Source organism: Peromyscus maniculatus, chromosome 22, assembly GCF_049852395.1.
Source record: "Peromyscus maniculatus bairdii isolate BWxNUB_F1_BW_parent chromosome 22, HU_Pman_BW_mat_3.1, whole genome shotgun sequence".
Lineage (NCBI taxonomy): Eukaryota > Metazoa > Chordata > Mammalia > Rodentia > Cricetidae > Peromyscus > Peromyscus maniculatus.
This window is the reverse complement of record NC_134873.1, coordinates 8,164,021-8,187,023: the sequence shown is the minus strand read 5'-3', so window position 1 is coordinate 8,187,023 and position 23,003 is coordinate 8,164,021. Positions and strand designations below refer to the sequence as shown.

Below are 23,003 nucleotides of genomic sequence, written 5' to 3'. Positions count from 1 at the left end.
AGAGAGGAGAAATAAAAGAACAGGAAGGCAGAAGGAGTCACTGCCAGGCGCCGCCATGACAAGCATCATGTGAAGATGCCGGTAAGCCACGAGCCACATGGCAAGGTATAGATTTATGGAAATGGATTAATTTAAGCTATAAGAACAGTTAGCAAGAAGCCTGCCATGGCCATACAGTTTGTAAGCAATATAAGTCTCTGTGTTTACTTGGTTGGGTCTGAGCAGCTGTGGGACTGGCGGATAATAGAGATTTGTCCTGACTGTGGGCAAGGCAGGAAAACTCTAACTACACTTTACTGATATTTTTACGGTTATATTTTTGGCAGATTGAATCAGGTTTTTGTACATGTCAGGCATTTGCTCTTGTGCTGAACTTTACCCAAGTCATGACTTTTGAACTTTGGCATTGGTGTCATTTTTCAGAACAAAAATGCATTCGTTCATGAAATTAATAGTGATCTCCTGAATCACTGAATTGTCAATGTGTAATATTGTTCCTACCTTTGTGTATGTTTTTACACTTTCATATTGTTTTCAAATGTGTGTTCTTATCTGTTGACCCATCTGTCTTTACTCCCTCTCTTTTGGTGTTTGTTTTACTGTTTTAGGATCAGCATTTACTTTACTAATGTTCTTGAGAACTCAGTGATCTGACTGTCAGTAACTTCTTCAACATGCTTTGCTTCCTTGGATTTATTAGTCTTACAGTTCAATTGGGGTCACCCCAGCTTGTGTTAGACAAGTGCAGAACTGGCGGGAATGTTTAAGTCCATGGAGGAATTTTGAGTGAGGCCTGAGTGCTTTCTGTTTTTTAGTTTGAGACAGGGTCTCACTATGTACCTTTGGCTGTCCTGGCACTCTCTACATAACCAGGCAGGCTTGGAAATCTCAGGGTTTCACCTGTCTCTGCCTCCCATGGTTTGGGATTTGAGATGTGCACCACCACACCCTTATTGCCCATCCTTTCTTGACTTATATATATAACTTTGATAAAATTCTGCTGATGTATACTAAATAGTGTTACTTAGGTTGCATGTCTCTCTGTATACATTACTAGACATTTTTCCTGATGTGCCGTATTCTATTGTTTAGTCACTGGAATGAAAGGTGTCATTCTCTTTTTATGTTTCCTTTCAAAATGAGTTGGTGACTGCATTTGATATTTACTGACCAATGTCACTGAATGTTTTGAGCACACAGAATTTTATAAATATATTCTCAATGAAGTGTATATTTGCAATTCAGTCTCATCATTTCAATTAGGAACATATATATGGGATATTTTAGGATGCAGTGACCTATGAGGATGTGCATGTAAACTTCACTCATGAAGAGTGGTCTTTGCTGGATCCTTCCCAGAAGCATCTCTACAAAGATGTGATGCTGGAAACCTACTGGAACCTCACTTGTATAGGTAAGAATGTGAGCTTTCTGTCACTTTTTAGCTAAAGGGGGACAAGCTTTTTTCTTTGGATTGGTTCTCTTCTGTGATTTTGCATATGAAAGGAGGAGAATCTGGTGAATAAATCAGGCATGGTGGTAACTTTCATGAAAGATAGTAATTTCAAGTGTGCCTAATTTCCAGTAATATATCACATACATTTTCTGGTATTGTATTTTAGGTTACAAATGGGAAGACCATAATATTGAAGAACATTGTCAGAGCTGTAGAAGAAATGGAAGGTAATTTTCATGTGCAAGTTTGTATATATGTATGGTTGTGATAAGTATCAGATCCCCGGTTGCTGACTTCCTCCATCACTGATGCAGTATGTCAAATCAAACCAAATTAATAAATCCAGATTTAATAAACAGAGCATAGCAAATCAGTGCACTTTCAGGGGCTCTCGGAAAGTCGGGAGACAGAACAGGAGAGCACCCATGGCAGATCTATGGGCCAGGTCTTAAATGCCAGTAGGCATGGGCATGATCAAGACATCTCTGGGGGATGGAGCCGCCAGTAGTGGCTTTAAGAATGGGGCTCCCTGAGCTGGAGATTGCAAACTCCCAACTTTTTGGGTCTATATGGGTGCAGGTTCAAGTCTGTCTGTCTATTTCCTGCTGGCATGGAGTGGAGCAGTTTTTGGATAGCTGCCATCCAGGAGACCTCAGGAATCTGGTTTTTTTTTTTTTTTTTTTGTTGTTGTTGTTTTTTTCCATTTTTCGAGACATGGTTTCTCTTTGTAGCTTTGGTATGATCTGGGACCTCACTCTGTAGCCAGGCTGGCTTTGATTTCACAGATATGCCTGCTTTGCCTCCTGTGTGCTGGGATTAAAGGTGTGTACCACCACCTCCAGGCACAGGAATCTGTTCTTGAGGAGACAGAATGCAGGGTGCTAGGAGAAAAAAATAGATATTATCACTGGCCCTGTGAATGGGGCTACCCATTGGTAGTAGGAAGACTGCCAGAAAGAATGGAACTGAGAAGAGTCCTGATTGTACAAAAGAGTCAAGGGTGAATGAGTGAGGCATGAGGGCAGATATGCCCTTAATTGGGACATCTTGGAAACAAGGTTTCAGTTGCTGGTTAGGTGCCCACTTGTGCCTGGAGAGGTGGTACCAGCAGTTAGGTCCCAGGAGCTTGGGGAGACAGCATGGCAAATTGAGGGATGATGTTTTCCAGGAGTGCCTTAGCCATAGCATCTGCTGCTTCCCTGGAGGTTGTGAGAACATCCATCCTGTAAATGTGTCATAAGAGTTAATGGAGATTTTTATGAGTGGGCATGTGGGTGAAATCAACCTGTTATTATTCTCCCAGTTGGTGCCCTAGCTTGGTTTGCATCTTTGGAGCTGTTGCAGGGGCTGGTGTATGTGGTGGGCCCCTGCAGGTTTGACCTTGGCCCAGGCAGGAAGATTGAACCTACAGAATATGCTAAAAAAATGGGTGGGGTCAAATTAGACTCTGATAAGTGATATTAGTTTCCATCAGGCCAGACTTTTTTACAAAGTGGCCCAGCCCTTTTTCCAGGTACCTTCAGGTGCATTTAAAACTACTGGAACTGATTTATATTTTGGTGTCATGGTAAAAAGCTATGGCCTTGGGTTAAGGCATGAACATTTTGAAGTCTAAATTTACTGAACAAAGGAGGTTGTGTGAGTGAAGGAGGAGGGAGTTGAACATGTCTGCAGGGTTTTGTATCCTCTCTAATGCTAACCTACCTCTAAAAGCTGGAGCAGTAAAATCCACAGAAATTTAAGGACCCCTGAAGACTGTAATCAGTGCTCTGTCAATTTGTCAAAACTGCATTCATCAAAGCTAAAACTTTGAACTCTGAAGCTATATCTGAAACCATTTATCCTGTACCATGGAGTTTGTGAATGAGGCACACCTGTATATATTTTTAATAGGAAACTAACTAATGAACTACTAAGGTGCTTGTAGCCTTGGGATTGGGGGTGCTGTTAAACTGGCAAATCTATTAGAACCCTGGTCATCAAACACCATCAGATCTGAGAAAGATAAGTAAATGAGCAGGAGTGAGCCAGATTTCCAGTTACCCAGGCAGTCCCAAGTCTCTCTATGGTCACTGTGGGACAAGTCCCAGAGGTAGCACTTGTTCACATGCCAAGAGCAGAGGAACTGAGAGATTCTTTGTGGAGTAGAAATTTGGGGAGATAGGCCTACCTGTCTTGGCAGAGTGGGACAATTGTTCCCCCATTGCTCAGCTTATTCACAGTCTGGACATGATCTCAGCAGCAGTTAAAGGTGTAAAGCAGCTTTTCGCTGTTTGGCTGCCTTTGTTACATAAGAGGCAAGCCTCCAGGTGGAAGTTCTTCTGTGGCTGTCCATCTTCTTGGACAGATGCAGGATGCTTCCAGGAGTTGGCATGTCTCTCACAAAAAGCTTTTATATTAAATGTGATATTGTCAGTTCTCTAAAGGTGTTTGAGAATGTTAGGTATATCTAAATTAGACAAATGTTGTTTAGGCTTAAATTTGAAGGCATATGTAAGTTAAGTCTGGACATACAGTTTACCCAATTAGTTACAGCTTACCAGTGTTAGTAAGAGCAAGAAGATTCAGTCTGTAGTTTCTAGCAGACAGGTGGTGGTGGTGGTGGTGGCGGCGGCGGCAGCTTTGGTGGGAGGGATGAAAGGAGGAGGGACCAAACAGAACAAACTGCCTGGAGACATTTATGTGGTAGTTCGGGGTGTGAGAGTAGTCAGGAACAGACAGAACAGACAGGAACAGGACAGGAATTATCAAACAGATATGTATCCTAACCACAAAAATTATCAAACAGAAATATATCTTAAACCCAATTCTATTAGAGACCTAATGTCTCCTTGGTGGACCCAGTCCACATGGTTACCCGTACTAAAGATGATAGTGAAGTATCTTTAACCTCAATCAAAATGGCAGCTGGCTACATGGTCACCCTTTCTAAAGATGGCTATGAAGTCATTGACCTCTCTCTCTGACCTTAGCCAAAATGGTGCCTGCCCAGGTGGCTGGCTGCCTGTAATTAGAGTAGTGGTAGACCACGTGATGTTCTCCAGCACAGTTTCAATCTGGAGTCACAAGCCTTATAGGTTTCAAAACATCCAATTAGCAAGACACATTCAGGACACATAAGCCCAGGCATTCAAAACCTGTCAGAGGGCTGGAGAGGTGGCTCAGAGGTTAAGAGCACTGCTTGCTCTTCCCAAGGTCCTGAGTTCAATTCCCTGCAAACACATGGTGGCTCACAACCATTTGTAATGAGATCTGATGCCCTGTTCTAGCCTGCATAGATACATGCAGACAGAACACTGTATACATAAAAAATAAATAAATCTTAAAAAAAAAAAAACCAAAAAAACCTGTCAGAAACCCACATGTGTGGCCACACCATTCACACATTTCCACCAACACCTTTAAGGACAAGACAAGGAAACAATGCCACAATAGATGTCACATGTTCAATCATAGCCATGTGAGAGGCATGTTGTAGGACTGTCCATCCACTTACTGCCATGCCTTCCATTTATCATATAAGGTATACACATTGATGAGTAGATTGGGTGTGTCCAAGACCTTTTATAAGTAAAGCTTCCATATTAAAGCTAGTGTTCCTCATTTTCTTGTAGTGAGTGATTTAGCATAGTTTACTGAGAGGAGCACTTTATGAGTGACTTGGAGATATAGAAACATGGATCACTATTCTACATCTGTATGACACAAAAAAATTCAACTATGGGAATGCAATGTGAAAACCCTTTATTTGTTATCTTTCTTTAGCAGGTGTGTCATCTGTCACTCTGGACACAATCCATGTGAGCATAAGGGACATGGAAAGAAACATTGTAGTTCTGTCTCTCTCAGAACAACTGAAAGATATGTGGTAGTCCCCACTATGAGAAGACATGATGACTGTGATACAAGTTTACAATTAACTGGTTTTCCAGCTTCAGTGGAAATTCATCAACAAACTCTCATTGGAGAAAATGAGTACCAGGAATATGGAAATTCATCTCTCTCTTCTGGTTCACTGTGCACATGTAGTGTGGCTCACAGTATAAGAAAATGTTATGAATGCAGTCAGTGTGGTCCAACTCTGAGTTCTTCAAGTTCTCTTCAAAGATGTGGAAAACCTCATGTGTTAAGAGAATATAATAAATGTGAGTCATCTACCAAAGGCTTTAGCTGTTACAGGCATCTTCAAACACACCAAACACCCAATAATGAAGAGAATCTCTATAAATACAATCAATGTGATAAAGCCTTTAGATGTGATTGCTCTTTAAAACACCAAAGAACTCATTTGGAAGGAAAACCCTGTGTGTATAATCAAAGATGTAAACACTTTGCATGTCACAATCTTCATCAAGTACATAGAATTCAAACTAAGGAGAAAAGGTATGAATCTCAGCAATGTGATAAAGCCTTTGCATGTCCCATAATACATAATGGAAGTTACACAGGAGAGAAACCCTATAAATGTAATCAATGTGGTAAAGCCTTTGTACAGAAGAGAAGCCTAAACAGTCATGAAAGATTTCATACTGGAGAGAAACCCTATAAATGTAATGAATGTGGTAAAGCCTTTAGAGGGAAGAATAGTCTTCTCTGTCATGAAAGAATTCATACTGGAGAGAAACCCTATGAATGTCATGAATGTGGTAAAGCTTTTGCACAGAAGAGTCATCTTCTCAGTCATGAAAGAATTCATAATGGTGAGAAACCCTATGGATGTAATCAATGTGGTAAAACCTTTGCACAGTCGAGTCATCTGCATAGACATGAAATTCTTCATACTGGAGAGAAACCCTATGAATGTAATCAATGTGGCAAACGCTTTGCACAGAAGAGTATTCTTCACAGACATGAAAGAATTCATACTGGAGAGAAACCCTATGAATGTAATCAATGTGGCAAAGCATTTGTACAGAAGTGTGATCTTCACAGACATGAAATAATTCATACTGGACAGAAACTCTATAAATGTAATCAGTGTGGTAAAGGCTTTAAACAGAAGACTGTTCTTCACAGACATGAAAGAATTCATACTGGAGAGAAACCCTATGAATGTAATCAGTGTGGTAAAGCCTTTGCAGAGAAGAGTCATCTTCTCAGCCACGAAAGAATTCATAATGGTGAGAAGCCCTATGAATGTAATCAATGTGGTAAAGCCTTTGCACAGAAAAGTCGTCTTCTCAGTCATGAAAGAATTCATACTGGAGAGAAACCTTATGAATGTAATCAATGTGGTATAGCCTTTGCAGAAAAGATTCATCTTCACAGTCATGAAAGAATTCACAATGGTGAGAAACCCTATGAATGTAATCAATGTGGTAAAGCCTTTGCCCAGAAGAGTCATCTTCTCAGTCATGAAAGAATTCATAATGGTGAGAAACCCTATGAATGTAATCAATGTGGTAAAGCCTTTGCACAGAAGAGTCATCTTCATAGACATGAAATAATTCATACTGGAGAGAAACCCTATGAATGTAATCAATGTGGTAAAGCCTTTGCACAGAAGAGTCATCTTCATAGACATCAACGTCTTCATACTGGAGAGAAACCCTATGAATGTAATCAATGTGGTAAAGGCTTTGCAGAGAAGAGAAATTTTCACAGGCATGAAATAATTCATAATGGAGAGAAACGCTATGAATGTAATCAGTGTGGTAAAGCTTTTACGGAGAAGAGAAGTCTTCATAGTCATGAAAAAATTCATAGTTGGAATGAAACTCTGTGAATGTAATCAATGTGTAAAACCTTTGCATAGAAGAATCATCTTCACAGTCATGAAAAAATTTATACTGGACAGTTCCATATGGATGTAATCAATGTGGTAATTTCAGATTTGATCTACCATGTGTGTGCTGGAAACTGAATGTCTATAAATGTACTTGCTGTAGTCCAGCTCCATAGGGGTTCAGGTCCCTAAGAAGAGATGGGGAATTAGCAAAGGAAGGAGACTGGCACAATCTTAATGTGAATCGGCATGGCTGCTGCTTTATTGAAAAAGGACTATACCCTTTATACTGTATAAGTGAATCTCAGTTTAGACTAAAGCAAGGTTAAAAGCAGACTTGATGATTCCAGGATAAAAGCAGCTATCAACCTCATCACAGCATTTTTCTTGAGGCAAAAGTGGTAAATTCAGCAATTATCTAAATGCCTTTTGGATGTGGATCCATTGTTTCCTTCCAGTGTGCTTTCATCCTTGGAACTTATGCCCAGTTAGTAAATCATTAAGTTCTCTATTCTTGGTGTACTCAGGGGAATACAATGGGGATTCTTGTGTGAGAGTAGGCAGTTATTATGCTATATGGTTCCATGGTGGTGGCAATTTTTTCCATGAATTTTGTTTAAAGGACTGCCTATGTATACATTTTCATCTTCCATTGCAGCTCACAAAAAAATTCCCACAATCAAAGGGATAAGGAGACTTCATCACAAATAGTGAGAATTATTAAAATTGAAATATAAAGATGCCGGAGAATTAAGATCTGCAATGTCAAAATGCTGGAACCTTGTCAAGTAGCAGTGGTCATGGGCAGTCCACACCAGGTACTAATCTGCTAAACCATCTCTCATCCCTTTTTCTTTTAATTTTCAATTTATGATTTTGGTCTTTGTGAGTGCACATGAATAGTATACTTTGAAATCAGATATCAGCCTGTATGACCCAGTTCTTACTTTCTATCTGTTGGGTTCTGAAACCACACCAGTTCCATCAGTCTTGGTTCCACGCACCTTTACCTGCTGAGCCATGCCATGATGTCCACTGAGACCTGATATTTTTTGTTAATTTTTTTTAAAAGAGACTGATGAAGTTCAGGCTGAACTTGAATTTAAGACATTTCTGCTTCCACCTCATTACTAGGATGACAAGTTTCACTATCAAAACTTTAAGCAGAGGTCTTGTGTGTGCTAAGTAACCATTCTATCCAAGGAGAGCCATCTGATATGAAAGCATTGACGTAGCCAGTTCTTCACAGCCAGACTGAGCCACTGCCCCAAAACCAAACCAAAACTGCAAACAAACACAAAATTTTGTTTAAAACTGTGTGTGCGTGTTTTGAGACAAAGTGTCTCAGTTGCCTAGGCTGGCCTAGAACTCACACTATAGCCCTTGAATCCTGCCCCTTAGCCTTGGCTGCTTAAGTACCTGGAGAGCAGGGCTGGACTAGTGAGTGAGCAAGCCAGAGCACAGAACGGCCTAACTGTGTGTCTGGAGACATACAGCTAGTATCCAAAGGTACATGACAAGATGAGACTGTTCCTAGGATAGGGTTGGAATCCAGAATCTTCCTTGACATGGAATGCTACCAGTTCAGCATGGAAGGATGGAACAAGGCCCATGATCTAATATCTTGGGGTTTGAAATGTCCTGAGAATCTTGTGGAGATACTTTATTTGTGCAACCTAATAAGGCTTATCTGAAAATCAGAGGAAAAAGTCAGCCATTATATTAAACCAAGAGGTCAGACAATGGTAGCACATGCATCTAATCCTAGCATTCAGGAGGCAGAGATTCATCCGGATCTCTGTGAGTTCTAGGCCACACTGAGAACAGAGCCAGGCATGGCTGCATATTTCTTTAAATTCCAACGCTAGTTAACCATAGAGGTCTGGAAGTTTGTACAGACAGACAGGAAGTGATGTAGCTGGGTAGAGAGAGGAAGTGAGATGGCAGGCACAGAAAGCATATATGTGTGTGTATACATGAAGTAGAGCTCTCTCTTTGAGGATTTCTAGTGGTATGAACATGGCTAGCTTCGTTCTGCTTCCCTGATCTTTCAGTTTTTGACCCAATAAATGGCTCTTAAAAAAAAAAAAGAGTATTTAGCATTTTTCTTACAATTGGTGCCCAATGTTCATGGCATGAATTCACTAATAAGCTGCTTATGCTCTTGAAGGCCCCCTGGCTCAGTCCTTAGCTACACACAGCCGAGTCTTCTCGGCTTCTCTCCTGGTTCTCTCCTGGTGGGTGGTGGGCTCTCTCTTGATCCCCATCTCCGATTACTACCAGACTAGTAAAAGCTGCCTTGAATCTCCTTTGGACATTTATTGCTCTATGCACAATTAAAATATCCTAAAGGGAAGAATTAGTTAAAAGAGAAATTTTTTCCACATTTAAAAAATGGGAAACATTTTTTCTATGGAGGGAATTTGGTCTCTGACAACACATTAGGCAGTCTGAAAATGGAACAATTTACAAGAGGATAATTAATGTTAATAGGATTTATATAATGTCAATTGTGAATATTATTTGTTTGGTTATTTTCATTTTAGCATTGAAAAGGTTGGTTAATTTGAGTGCCAAGATAAAAGTTTTAGAAAAACTTGTTAAAACAAATCATGGAGAAATTTTGACACAGAAGAATTTAAAGGTGAACCTATCTCAACATTGAATTATATGGTTACAGAGAAACAGCCTGTGTTCAAACAATCAACCTTAATCTATCCAGTACCCTTACAGGAACTGCCAAATGCTCAAGGCTGTGTATGAGCTAACTGGACTCCAGTGGAAATGTTAGATTTGAGGATAATTAAAGAAGCTATAGTCTTATATTGTGTTCATTCTCCACTTTTAAAGCGGATGTTAAAGTCTTGGTCTACTTTTAATAGAATTATTCCCTCAGGACTAGAAATATTTGGTTACAGCTGTCCTAGAGGCTGGGCTACAGTTACAGTGGAGCACCTGGTGAAAAGAGGAGGCCAAGAGTATAGAACAATGATGTAGGGCTAGTGGTTTTGAAATTTTCCAAGGTCAACTTCTTGGAGAAGTTGATTAATGGAATTTTCCCAAGCTCCAGCTATGAGAAATTCCTCCCAGAGTCCTGGCGATGATGCTGTGTTGGGTTTGAGGAATCTGAGGGAAAGTAATCTATGTATACTATGCTCTTTTGTCTGTTTACTTTATGACAAAAGTCTATCTATACAGCTTCAGTTCTGTCCTGAGTCTCAGTTCCTTTATGTACCTACCTTTTCTGTCCCCTCATAACCCTGGTAATAACTAAGCTTATGCTTTTGGTTTCATCTTTGTCCTCTGTTCCTTCAACCTCCATCTATCCTTCCTGGGTCCTTACCCCTGGCCCTGAAAAACTCTACAAGACATCTGCTTTGTAGATCTCTACAAAATCTCTATTCCTCTCTTCTGTGTGTGCCTGTGGAATTCTGCTCCAGTCCTTACTGCACCTGGTTATGCAAAAAGCCTTATTGTCCTCAATCTCGCTGCCATGACCCTAGGCCTGAAGGAAGGGGATGGTCTGAGCTTCATTTGCACAAGAAACAAAGCTATACATCTAGGAGCCAGGTCGCCACTGAATGGACATTTTACCTTAGTTCAGGGGCTTCAGGCACCTAGCAGGTGGTCTGGTAGCCATGCTGTTCCTTGCTTGTCTTTTAATGCTTTGTTTTGGGCTGGCCCTATCTTTGGATGTGGCTCAAAGGAAATATTTGCAAAAGGCAGATACCCAATTCAAATTCTAAAAAAGAGAGTCAGGAGCTCAGGCAGAAAGTTGTGCCTATGTGACTTTATCCAAGTACTTTAAGCATATATGCCTGAGTCAGAGGTTCACACACAGGTTCGAGAATTATGAGCACAAGGAATTCATAGCAAGATGCAGTTGAATATTAAAGCTGTATAACACTAAATATTCTGTGATAAATGTCTTCTTCTTTGCCAGACCATGTGTTGGTCAAAGTATAGTGTATCTTATACAGCTGGACTCCCTATATCATTTCCTTGTGGCTCACCACCATGTTTATACTGATTAAAAAAAAAGACAATCTTTATATGACGTCCACACCCTAATTTTATGCTGAATGGCAGCCCTGAGTACGTGGGACAGACTTTAAAAAGCAGGAAAACAAAACCTGAGTCAATCACGAGAGTCATACAGGGCCCCCAAGAAAACTTCACAGATTTCTTACAAAGGCTGTTTTTAGCCGTAAATGTAATAATTCCAAGTTCATAAGCTGGAGAGATAATAATTGAATCTCTGGCTTTTGAAAATGCCAATGCAGCATGCAAAAGGGTAATTAGGCTATTAAAGGCACAATCACCAGTCTTGAAGTAATGGATCAGAGATAAAATTAATATTGAATCTCATGTTGATGATACTTGGACACGATATTTGTTTTCCCGAGGACTGAAGAAAAATGTCAGATGCTTTAGTTATGGTAAGCAAGGTCACCTAAAAAGGGACTGTAAACAGGGCATTCCTAGAAATGTTTCTTCAAGGAACAATGTCAGCAGAATGCCCCTCCCTTCTGGATTATGCAGAAGGTGTGGTAAAGGCAAACAGTAGACTAATGAATGTAGATCAGTAAGGGACAGACTAGGTAATCCTTTGTCTTTGCCATTGGGAAACTCCCTGATTGGCCTCTTGACGGGCCTCTCGCAGGCCCACATGCCAAATTCATTTCAGTCCTTTCCTGCCATTGTAGAAGAAAATCTTTCCCAGAGCAATTAAATAACCAAATTCTTATTGTAATAAACCATACTGCTTGGTGTGATAGAACAGCTACAGCAGAGAGAAAAAAAAATCAGGAAAATCCATAAAGTGAATTTTTTGGGAAACTTCTATAAATGAACAAAAACCAAAAATTAAAAATATGGATAAATGATGTTCTTATTGAGGGTCTTGTAGACACAGGTGTGGATGTAACAACAATTGCACCAGAATCTTGGTATTCAGATTGCATCAATCAATGTTCATGAGGGAGATTGGTCTGTAGTTCTCTTTCTTTGTTGCATTTTGTGTGGTTTGGGTATCAGGGTAATTGTAGCCCCATAAAAAGAGTTTGGTAGTGTTCCTTCTGTTTCTATTGTGTGGAACACTTTGAAGAGTATGGGTATTAGTTTTTCTTTGAAAGTCTGGTAGAATTCTGCACTGAAACCATCTGGTCCTGGGTTTTTTTGGTTGGGTGTCTTTTGATGACTGTTTCTATTTCTTTAAGGGTTATTGGTCTATTTAAATGGTTTATCTGGTCTTGATTTAATTTTGGTATGTGGTATTAATCCAGAAAATTGTCCATTTCTTCCTGGTTTTCCATTTTGTGGAGTACAGGTTTTTGAAGTATGATCTGATGATTCTCTGGATTTCCTCATTGTCTGTTGTTATGTCTCCCTTTTCATCTGATTTTGTTAATTTGGGTGCTCTCTGTTTGCCTTTTGGTTAATTTGGCTTGGGGTTTGTCTATCTTGTTGATTTTTTCAAAGAACCAATCTTTGTTTCATTGATTTTTTGTATTGTTCTCTTGTTTTCTATTTCATTGATTTCAGCCCTCAATTTGATTATTTCCTGGCGTCTATTTCTCCTGGGTGAGTTTGTTTCTTTTTGTTCTAGAGCTTTCAGTTGTGCTGTTAATTCATTGGTATGGGATTGCTCCATCTTCTTTATGTGTGCATTTAGAGCTATGAATTTTCCTCTTAGCACTGCTTTCATAGTGTTCCATAAGTTTGAGTATGTTGTACTTTCATTTTCATTGAATTCTAGGAACTCTTTAATTTCTGTCTTTATTTCTTCCTTGACCCATTGATGTTTCAGGTGGGCATTATTCAGTTTCCATGAGTTTGTGGGTTTTCTATAATTTTGGTTGTTGTTGAGGTCTAACTTTAAGGAATGGTGGTCTGATAAGATACAGGATGTTATTCCAATTTTTTTGTATCTGTTGAGATTTGTTTTGTGTCCAAGCATGTGGTCATTTTTTGAGAAGGTTCCATGGGGTGCTGAGAAGAAGGTATATTCTTTTGTGTTAGGATGGAATGTTCTGTATATATCTATTAAGTCCATTTGAGTCATAACATCTGTTAGGTCCTTTATTTCTTTGTTAAGTTTTAGTCTGGTAGATCTGTCTTTTGGTGAGAGTGGTGTGTTAAAATCTCCCACTACTAATGTGTGGGGTTTGATGTGTGTTTTAAACTTTAGTAGTGTGTCTTTTATGAATGTGGGTGCTTTTGTATTTGGAGCATAAATGTTTAGAATTGAGACTTCATCTTGGTGGATTTTTCCTGTGATAAAGGCCCTGGGTTGGCCTCAGATGGAGTGTTCAGATTTGTTCTGGTTCCGTCCCGTGGAGATAGCTTCTTCCCTGGGTGTTGGGGTTAAAGGTGTCCCTGTTCCAAGCTCTTGATTAAGAGTTTGTTTTCACCAGCTCTTCAGCAGTTAATAGCTCAGTTTCTGGTCTTTATTGCAACTGTGTTTCGGCCGCCGCCTGCTGGGCCTGCCTGCCTCTGCCAGGCCTGTCTACTTGTGCGGGTCGCCGCCAGACCTGTCTACCTCTGTGGGCTGTCGGTGGTCCTACCAGCCTCTGCTGGCCACCTCCGGGCCTACCTGCCTCTGCTTGTCACCGCTGCCATACCTGTCTATCTCTGCGGGCTGCCGCTGGGCCTACCTTCCTCTGCCTGTCTCTGCCGCCGCACTTGTCCCTTAATGATTTTTTTTAGAACCTCTCAACATAGTTACTAACTCTTAATATGCTGATAGAGTGGTCTTATATATCGGTTCTGCAGAATTTATCTCTGATGAGTCAGATTAACTGAGAAAGTTCCATGAGTGAGAAAGGTATGTGCACCTTTACCAGTCCTTCTATCCCAGCCACCTCTCAGAAAGGGAGAATGGTTGCCAGGTTAGCATGGCTGAAGTTGGGTTCTTTAGCAGCTTGAGAATGAGTGACAGGAGGAGTGAAGGTGGGAGCCAGATTTGGGTGGTTGGAGTGGCCCAATATCAGAGAGGAGAAGGAGGAGCCAAAGGGGTAGATGCCTGAGAAGGAGCGGGAGGTTGGATAGGCAGAGGTGCATTGGTAGGGTCCAGAGCAGTAGTCAAAGATTCCTCCGGTTCAGCTTGTATAGCTAGGAGCACAGTGGCAGGAGAGAGGAATCAAGAAGGGAGGGTTTAGAGCTGAGGTTAAAAATAGAGCTTGGAGCCAGGCGGTGGTGGTGCACACCTTTAATCCCAGCACTTGGGAGGCACAGCCAGGTGGATCTTTTTGAGTTTGAGGCCAGCCTGGTCTACAGAGTGAGATCCAGGAAAGGCACAAAGCTACACAGAGAAACCCTGTCTCGAATAACCAAAAAAAAAAAAAAAAAAAAAAAAAAAAAAAAATAGAGCTTGGATGTAAGGTAACTCTTCCAATTTGGCTGTTGTCTGTCATAAGTTAGATAATTTCCATAAAATATAGGGGTCCAGCGAACCACTGGGTGGCCATTTTTTATTGTTATCTAAGGGCTATTTAGGCTATTTCTTAGTGCAGAGGCAGAAAAGCTTAGATGCCTTTAAGTAAGGAAATTAATCTGAGAGGTTCAAATTTCTAGAAGACATTGCAGAGGATAGATGGGAATGACATAGTTGGAAGCCTTATTTCTCATGGCTGCAGCAGAGTGAAAAACAACAACAACAAACAAACAAACGTGATCCCATATTACAGTCTCAGGCATCCCTGCGATCAAGTGCGGATTGGCGATGGACACAAGTCATTCAATGCTTTGTCAAGCCGAAGAATGAGAGCCGGGGCATACAGAGTGTGAGGATGAGGGTCTGACAGGGGCTAGCATAGGTCATTCATTGCTTCGGCACAACCGAGGACTAGGGTCCGACACTGAGAATGATATCTCAGACAAAAGTCATGGGAAGTGGCTAGAGATTTAAGTCTGTGATAGGGGCAACAGTAGCCTTTGAAGGCTGTGGATGGGGTTTCCCCCAGTTCTCAGGACCAGAAGTACACCAGACAATATTCTGCTGTTCGCACAGATCCAGGGGACTGTTTACACTGGCTGGTAAAGGGAAACTCACCAATTGAAGCAGCTGCTGTTGTGTGAAGTGTTCCAGTGGCCGGACAAATGGAAAAGTTGGCAGTTGTAGGTCAAGCAAACCCCAATACAAGGTCCCAGGTGCAGAATGCCAGAAGGACCTGCTTTGTCTCTGCACCAATGTTATCATGTGGCGCAATGTTATTTATTAAGTGGCACTGTTTACCATGGGAGAAAAGCCACAAGGTACAACAAAACCCACTACAAGATTTTTATTAAGGAATAGAGGGCATGTGCATAGGCCAATGGAACATCCATGCAGGAGGAGAGGGAAAGAATGGGTAGGACCCACTTTTATAGGTACCCAGGCACACAGCTGGGCATATGGAGCTTATGTAGCTAGGCCTTGTATGTGCATAGCCTGCATGACCACACTGTGTGCAGATTATGTCATCATGCAGCACATAAATTAATTAGGACATAATGCCCTAGGAAGACTAAGCATCATGCATTGTCATTTAGCTGTGGCTAGGAATTCTAACACAGATATTCAGATAAATGCTGAAGGATCAGAGAGACAAAGGAACAAGCCATTGCCAAACCTCATCTCGCCAACTCCATGAATCCTCTGACTGTTTTGCTCTGCATTCTCAGCCAAAAAACTTCTCAGCTGAAAGACTTCAGCCATAAGAGCTTTTATTCCTGTCTCCTCACACCTTATATGCCTTTCTCTGCCCAGCCACTTCCTTTTTAGTACTGGGATAAAAGGCATGTGACTCCCAAGTATTGAGGTTAGAGGCAAGTATTGGGTCTAAAGGTGTATGCCACCACTGCCTGGCTCTGTGTCTCTACTAGACCGAGTCAAACTCATTTTTTCCAGGGTGGCTTTAAACTCACAGAGATGCAGATGGATCCCTGCCTCCTGAGTGCCAGATTTAAAGGTGTGTGCCACCACTGCCTAGAGTCTATATTTAATCTAGTGGTTGGCTTGTTCCTCTGATCCTCAGGCAAGCTTTATTTGATATACAATATATCACTACATAATCCTAGTTTTTTTTTAATTTAAAGATTTATTGCATATACAGTGTATGTATGCCTTCAGGCAGAGGGCACCACATCTCATAATAGATCATTGTAAGCTATGATGTGGTTGCTGGGAATTGAACTCAGGACCTCTGGAAGAGCAGCCAATGCTCTTAACCTCTGAGCTATCTCTCTAGTCTTATGAAAGTTACTCACTTATTATAAGCTGTTAAGGATGACTAAGAAATGCATGTGAAGGTCAGTCACCTTAAACAGGACTAGAACATAAAGTCCTATTCTTATGAAAGCTCCTAACTTATAGTAAACTTTTAAAGATAATTAAGAAATACAATTTAATGGTTAGTCACCTTTTAAATGATCAAATTCTTTAATAAGCTCAGAACTATACTTATATTCATGCTAATTGCTAATATAATTAATTATAAGAATAAGCTTTATTTTTATTTTTAAAGTTAATCCTAAAACAAGTCATTAGAAACAAGGAAAAATTGTCTATTCAGATAGATCTAAAAGACAGATGGTTCTCAAATGTTTCAGAGATCTGCCAAATTTAGCATTTAAAATGTTTAATTACCCCATAATAAACAGAATTGCTGCAACATAATGGGAACCATTAAGGTATCCAAAGAAGATAGATGGCACAGGACAACTTGGCCTGAATTGTGGTAACACTTACCCTGGGCAAACTGCCCTATGCTTTACCTCCTGCTAGGTCTCTGCTCAAACTGGATATTTTTGGGTTGATTGCTCCACTTTGCCTTGTCAAAGTAAGGTCAGTCCCCTAAATTGCTCCTCTATAGAACAAGATCTCAGACCTGGGTCTGGCAGCCACAGGCCTATGCTGCCCTGTATGACAGCCAAAGATCTACAAGTACTGTTCCCAGTGAGACTATGGGGGTCACTGCAGCCTATGGTAACCTGATTAGGTCATTTGTCACTCTAATTTTAATTGATACATGGATCATTTAGATTATATTTCCACTTATAATGTATCCTTCTCAGATCTCTGAGGATACTGACTGACTGTAGCTTTATTAGCAGCAAACACCCAGCTGCTTTCCCCAGGCTTCAGTTCAGCTGCCTTCTCAGTTCTCTTCATATATAAAAACCTGGCCACAGGCCTCATTTCCTGGAGCTACTAATGCGTCTAGACATGGTTTAGCTTGTTACCAGTCTCCAAAAAGAGAGATAAACTCACAAAACAGATTTCAGTGTTACTTTCTACTATTCCTTCCCCCCCCCCCCACCTCCCCTGAGCTGCAGTTTTTCTGTGTAGCTTTGGATCCTGTCCTGGAACTCGCTCTGTAGACCAGGCTAGTCTTGAACTCACAGAGATCCACCTGCCTCTGCCTCCTGAGTCCTGGGATTAAAGGCATGTGCCACCACTGCCCAACTACTATTCCTTTTTTTCTAAATAAAGAAAATCACTTTACAATAATCTGTTTCTCCTGAATATTTGGATAGAAAATGGTGTAACTTTTAAGCTTAAGCTTTGAGAATCTTTGAAAATCTTGTAAGTTCCAAGAAGGGGTTTTAAGGCGTGTAAATGCAAGTGTTTGTAAGGTCTGAGGATAAGGTTTAAGTTGTGATAAGAAAGCGATTTAAGGTATATAAAAAGATTTCTTTCTCTCCCTATGCTACTGTTAAGACTTCAAAGCTCAAAGTCTTAACGTTAATCAGTGCAGTTTTGAGAAGCTATTACTATAGCCCTGAGAAAGTTTTGCTTCTATTATCATAGGCTCAACATTTTAAATTCCTTTTGGTTGTTTCCTAAGTCCAGACTTAAAAGTGCTTCTTATTGTGCTAAAGAATCAGAATTAGCAGAGATCCTAAGCACCAAAGATCTAGTCCTGTGGCTATGCGAATGAGAAGCCAAACTTCCATGAGTTTCAGTGGTGGTGACTCCAGTGTACCAGGGGGTAGGCGTAGTGCAAGGGGGCGGGGTTCAGTGCAAGGATTGTTCTCAGCACAGGGAAGGATAAGAAATGGAATTGGAGGAGCACTTGGTGTTCCTGAAGTTAGTGGCCATCGCACTGTTACCAACACTCACACAAACCTGTCAGATGGTAGTAATCTCAGGCAAAGGGAACGGCAGTGGTTTAGAGCAGCACATATTTGGGAAAATGGGGCTAGAAGTAATGTTACAGTGAGAAACACAAATCAAAGATTAGAGACAATAAGATCACGTCCTTCTTTCAGTAGTCGAAGCCGGTCCCTAATTCAGACACAGAATGGTACCGTTCATCCTAATTCCCAAAGGCAGAGTAGACCACTACAGCAAACTTGTAGGAAAAGTCTCTTAGGCATAGAGGTGTAACTCAAGTTTTTTTTAGAACAAGAGAGATCGCAGCGGTACCATTTATACACCGCTGTCCAACTCAAGACTTGTGTAAAGAATAACAGAAGAGAAACCACCAGTACTTGGCATGGGGCTGCGCAGCCTTCAGGTTGAAAGTCATGGCTTCAATGGGTCCCACCTGAAGGGAGAGAGGAGATGTTGGTGGGTAGGATCACAATGCACTGGGAGCTAGGTAGCCCATTTGCTGGGTAAAGTGCCTGCTGTGATTTCCAAACCCCAGCACTCTGCAAGGCAGCTGCAGAGTCATGTGACATCAGCGCTCCCACAGAGAGGCAGGAGGTGGAGACCTGAGGATGCTCAGGGGAATCCTGTCTCACCCTCTCCCAGCCCCCTCTCACCTGGCGGAAGTGGGAGGCCCCATGGCGCAAGATGCGGTACTTGAGAGAGAAGATGTGTAGCATGAATTTTAAAGGGTCTTATTAATAAAAACAAACCTGAAGCGAGGTATTGGGGTGAATGCTGAAATCAGAGAAGCAGAACAAGCTACAGCCACCTCACCTTGCCAACTTCTCAGCTGATCCTGTTTCCTCAGACTAGAAGCCCCTGAGTCCTTATCCAAATGGATCTCAGCAGAACTGCTTCTCGAAAGCCTGAAAGCTTAACAACCTAAAAGCTTCTATATTGGTGAAATTATTAAGGCCACTCCACGTAGTTAAAAGGAAGATTTATTTAGTGGGTAACGTACAAATGAAGGGATAGGTAGGTCGCGGGGTCTGGGGAAGGTGTATCGCAGTCCAGCGGTGTTCTCTGGAGCTCTCTCAGTCAACCTCTACCTTCCAGGGTCCAGGAACAGAGCAAGAGCTGGCCCATCCAGATATTGGGTCTCCAGGGGTCCTCCCTTGGCCCGGCCTTGTAGGCGTGACTGTTGCTGAAGCCTCAGTGGGGGTTGGAACTTCCAGATCAAAGCTTGAATGGCTACCCACTACACTTCTAGTTTCTGGTCTTCATGCCTTATATACCTTTCTGCTTTCTGCCATTACTTCCTGGGATTAAAGATGTGAGTCACCATGCCTGGCTGTTTCCAGTGTGGCCTTGAACTCAGAGATCCAGGCAGATCACTGCCTCTGGAATGATAGGATTAAAGGTGTGTGTGTGTCACCATTTTCTGGCCTCTACATCTAGTGGTGTTCTGTTCTCTGATCCCAGATAAGTTTATTAGGATGCACAATATTTTGGGGAACTCAATACCACTACATTCCCCTTTTTTTGTTTAAAAATTTAAAAAAGCTTATAACTAATACCAGAAAAACTATCCAATAAGCATATACAATATATGCAGTCAAGAATTACATTAATGATGTCTAGTCCATTACCATTTGACAGATTCAGATAAAAACTCCATTGTATATATAACAATGTCCAGTCCAGTAACATTTGATAAACTCAGACAAAAAATTTTCATTACATATCTTATTTTAAAAAGTAGCTCCTTTTTAAAAGTAGATTCAATAATCTCCCTTTTTATATTATTATGTCTATCTTCTCTTTTTTCTCTTCATATTAGATTCAGTAATCTACCTTTTGTCATTTTTATATTTTCCCCTTTTTCTTTTTAGAGTAGATTCATTGACTTACCCATTTATGCTATTATTCCTCTATCTTTTTTCTCAGAGTAGATTCAATGATCTACCTCATAGCTATATTTTCTTCTTTCTTTTTCTTTTTTTAAACAAAACCTCTGAATCTAATCTTCATGTTCAGCTTTTTTCCTGATCATCAACAATTAACAACTTGTAACCAACCATCATAAACAATGACAATATCCATAACTCATTAAACAACCAAAAACCTCCCATTCTACCTCTTGGGAATGTGGACATCATTTTTCTTAAAATTACTTCCTGTTTTCTGGGGGTGAAAAGAACTTTAGGGAATCCTGAAAAGAAAATTTTTGGGTTAATTGTCAAGACCTGTATCATTTGTCCAGTCCCTGCATAATGAGAAAGTGCAGGGCTTGTTTCAAGTCCTTGTTTAAGTAGTCTGTCAGGCTGGATCATCTCAGCTAGCCATCTGAAAATTGTCCTGAGCAGTTTGTAGTCCAAAGCTGATTTTTCCTTGGTGTTAATCAGCTTAATGGCTTTACCATAGTCCATGTGGAATTATGTTTGTGGGGTCCCATCATCCTTTTGAAGATTTCAAAGTCGCTGTTAGGCGTGGTCATGATTCCCTGTAGATATTTTTGTGTGAGTGCCTCCTCTGTGGTTTGGAGTAATGACAGTCTGATAAATGTCTGTCTCTCAGAACCACAAATGTTCTTCCCTAGAAGAGAAAAATCTTCACAGCAATTTCTCCCCACCATTTGTCTTGCCAAACTTTTCCAAACTGACCTTTGCCAATGCTTTCTTGTAACATGATGGTCCTGGCAATTCTTCTCTGAAAAAGCAGCAGGAAACCCTTCATCCCAGGTAGCAGCATCATTGCAGTCACCAACACGATGAGAAGCAGCTGGCAACTCTGAGCAGCAGTCACTGCCTCCATGGTCCCACTGCCACTGTTTGTAGCTAGTCCCCAGCCTATGCTTCTTCTTAGCAAGCCTCCCAGGCTGGCCTCAAACTCGGGATCCTCCTGCCTCTGCCCCCTTCAGCAAATCCTATGGGCATGCACAACCACAACCGGCAGTGTGGCTTGAGTCTGAGGCTGGGGCCCGCAAGGCCACAGGCAAGTAGCTTTTTCGTGAATTCGTACCACAAACATTGGGTGCCAGATGTAGCATGAAATTTAAAGGTTCTTATTAATAAAAACAAACCTGACGGCAGGTATTGGGGTGAATTCCAGAAGATCAGAGAAGCAGAAAAAGCTACAGCCACCTCACCTTGTCAACTTCTCAGCTGATCCTGTTTCCTCAGACTGTAAGCCTCTGAGTCCTTATCCAAATGGATCTCAGCTGAACTGCTTCTCAAAATCCTGAAAGCTTAACCACCTAAAAGCTTCTAGTTTCTGGTCTTCATGCCTTATATACCTTTCTGCTTTCTGCCCTCACTTCCTCGGATTAAAGACTCATTTCCTGGGATTAAAAGCAGAGTGTTTCCAGTGTGGCCTTGAACTCAGAGAGATCCAGGTGGATCTCTGCTTCTGGAATGCTAGAATTAAAGATATGTGTGCCACCATTTTCTGGCCTCTATATCTAGTGGTTGTTCTGTTCTCTGACCCCAGATAAGTTTATTAGGGTGCACAATATTTTGGGGAACACAATACCACCACAAAGATGTCTGAAAAAGTTCAGGAGGCAGGGGGCTGCCAGAGCACTTGCAGACTCTGTCTGGTAGGGTAAGGCGCATGCATGCTTTGCTGGGGTCGCGCAGCGGCAGGACTGGGATGGGGAGATCAGGCTTGACTGCGGGTAGAAGGAAATGGGGCCAGGAGCGCTCAGCTGGTTCATCCATCACACACTGATTCCAGCCTTCATTCATTCATACATTCGCTCGCCTTTGGACATCATTCATGCATTTGCTCTGTCTTTTACTCATCCACCAGTTCATTCTTCACTTGTTCATTCAACACTTCACTAATTCCTTAACTTAGTCACCAGTTCACTCACACATTAATGTATTGTTTGATTCACATGCAGATCTATTCACTGATTCATTAACTCGTTCACTGTAATGGATTCATTCATTGAATCCATTAGTTTCTTCACTTATCCATTTGTATACTCATTCATTCATGCTTTTTTTTTTTTTTTTTTTTTTTTTTTTTTTTTTTTAAAGATTTATTTATTTATTATGTATACAGCATGTATGACTGCAGGCCAGAAGAGGGCACCAGATCTTGTTACAGATGGTTGTGAGCCACCATGTGGTTGCTGGGAATTGAACTCAGGACCTCTGGAAGAGCAGTCAGTGCTCTTAACCTCTGAGCCATCTCTCCAGCCCCTCATTCATGCTTTTATTGCACCATTAAGTCATTCAGTATACATTACCTCAGTCATTAGGTCCTTCACTCATTCACTGTATCATTCATGCATTTATTCATTCACTCATTCATTATGCACTCATGTCAGTCATGCATTCATTTATTCACCCATCTGCTCAAGGAGCAAGCATTTGTTGAATTGCCATCATCACTGCTGACAGAAGTCATGACAGACAAAGAGAAAATTTCAGAGTGAAAGTCCCTAATAGTCTGAAGGGCTTTTCCGAGACGCCATTCTGATAGCACAAGATTGTGCTGGAGGACATCGGTGCATCCTCAGAGAGTTTTACATTTCTCTGTCTGCCTCTAGAACACTGCTTCATGCCAACACAAGGTCTACACCATAAGCCATCTCCCTACCCCTCACTGGCCCTCATCACCCAAGATCTCCTTCTGTCTCTGGATCCCCCTGTCCTGGAGTCCACGCTTTGTGGTTTGTGTCTGGGTTGCTCACTGAGCACTGTGTCCTCAAGGTCCCTCCTCACTTCTTCAGGGCT

At 41.2% G+C, this 23,003-nt stretch overlaps 1 protein-coding gene across 3 annotated transcripts in view; it reads left to right on the top strand.

The window, feature by feature from the left end:
• Nucleotides 1-23,003, top strand: part of LOC102920016 (uncharacterized) — a 58,670-nt gene that overhangs the window by 17,489 nt on the left and 18,178 nt on the right. Inside the window, exons 2-4 of one of the 3 annotated variants that reach the window (XM_076559732.1) lie at nt 1,288-1,414; nt 1,623-1,683; nt 5,225-7,032. In XM_076559732.1, the coding sequence (XP_076415847.1) occupies nt 1,288-1,414; nt 1,623-1,683; nt 5,225-7,032 (1,996 nt within the window). Of the gene's footprint in view, nt 1-1,263; nt 1,415-1,622; nt 1,684-5,221; nt 17,973-23,003 lie in introns of those variants that run through there. The other 2 variants (XM_076559731.1, XM_076559730.1) reach the window with 2 other exon arrangements.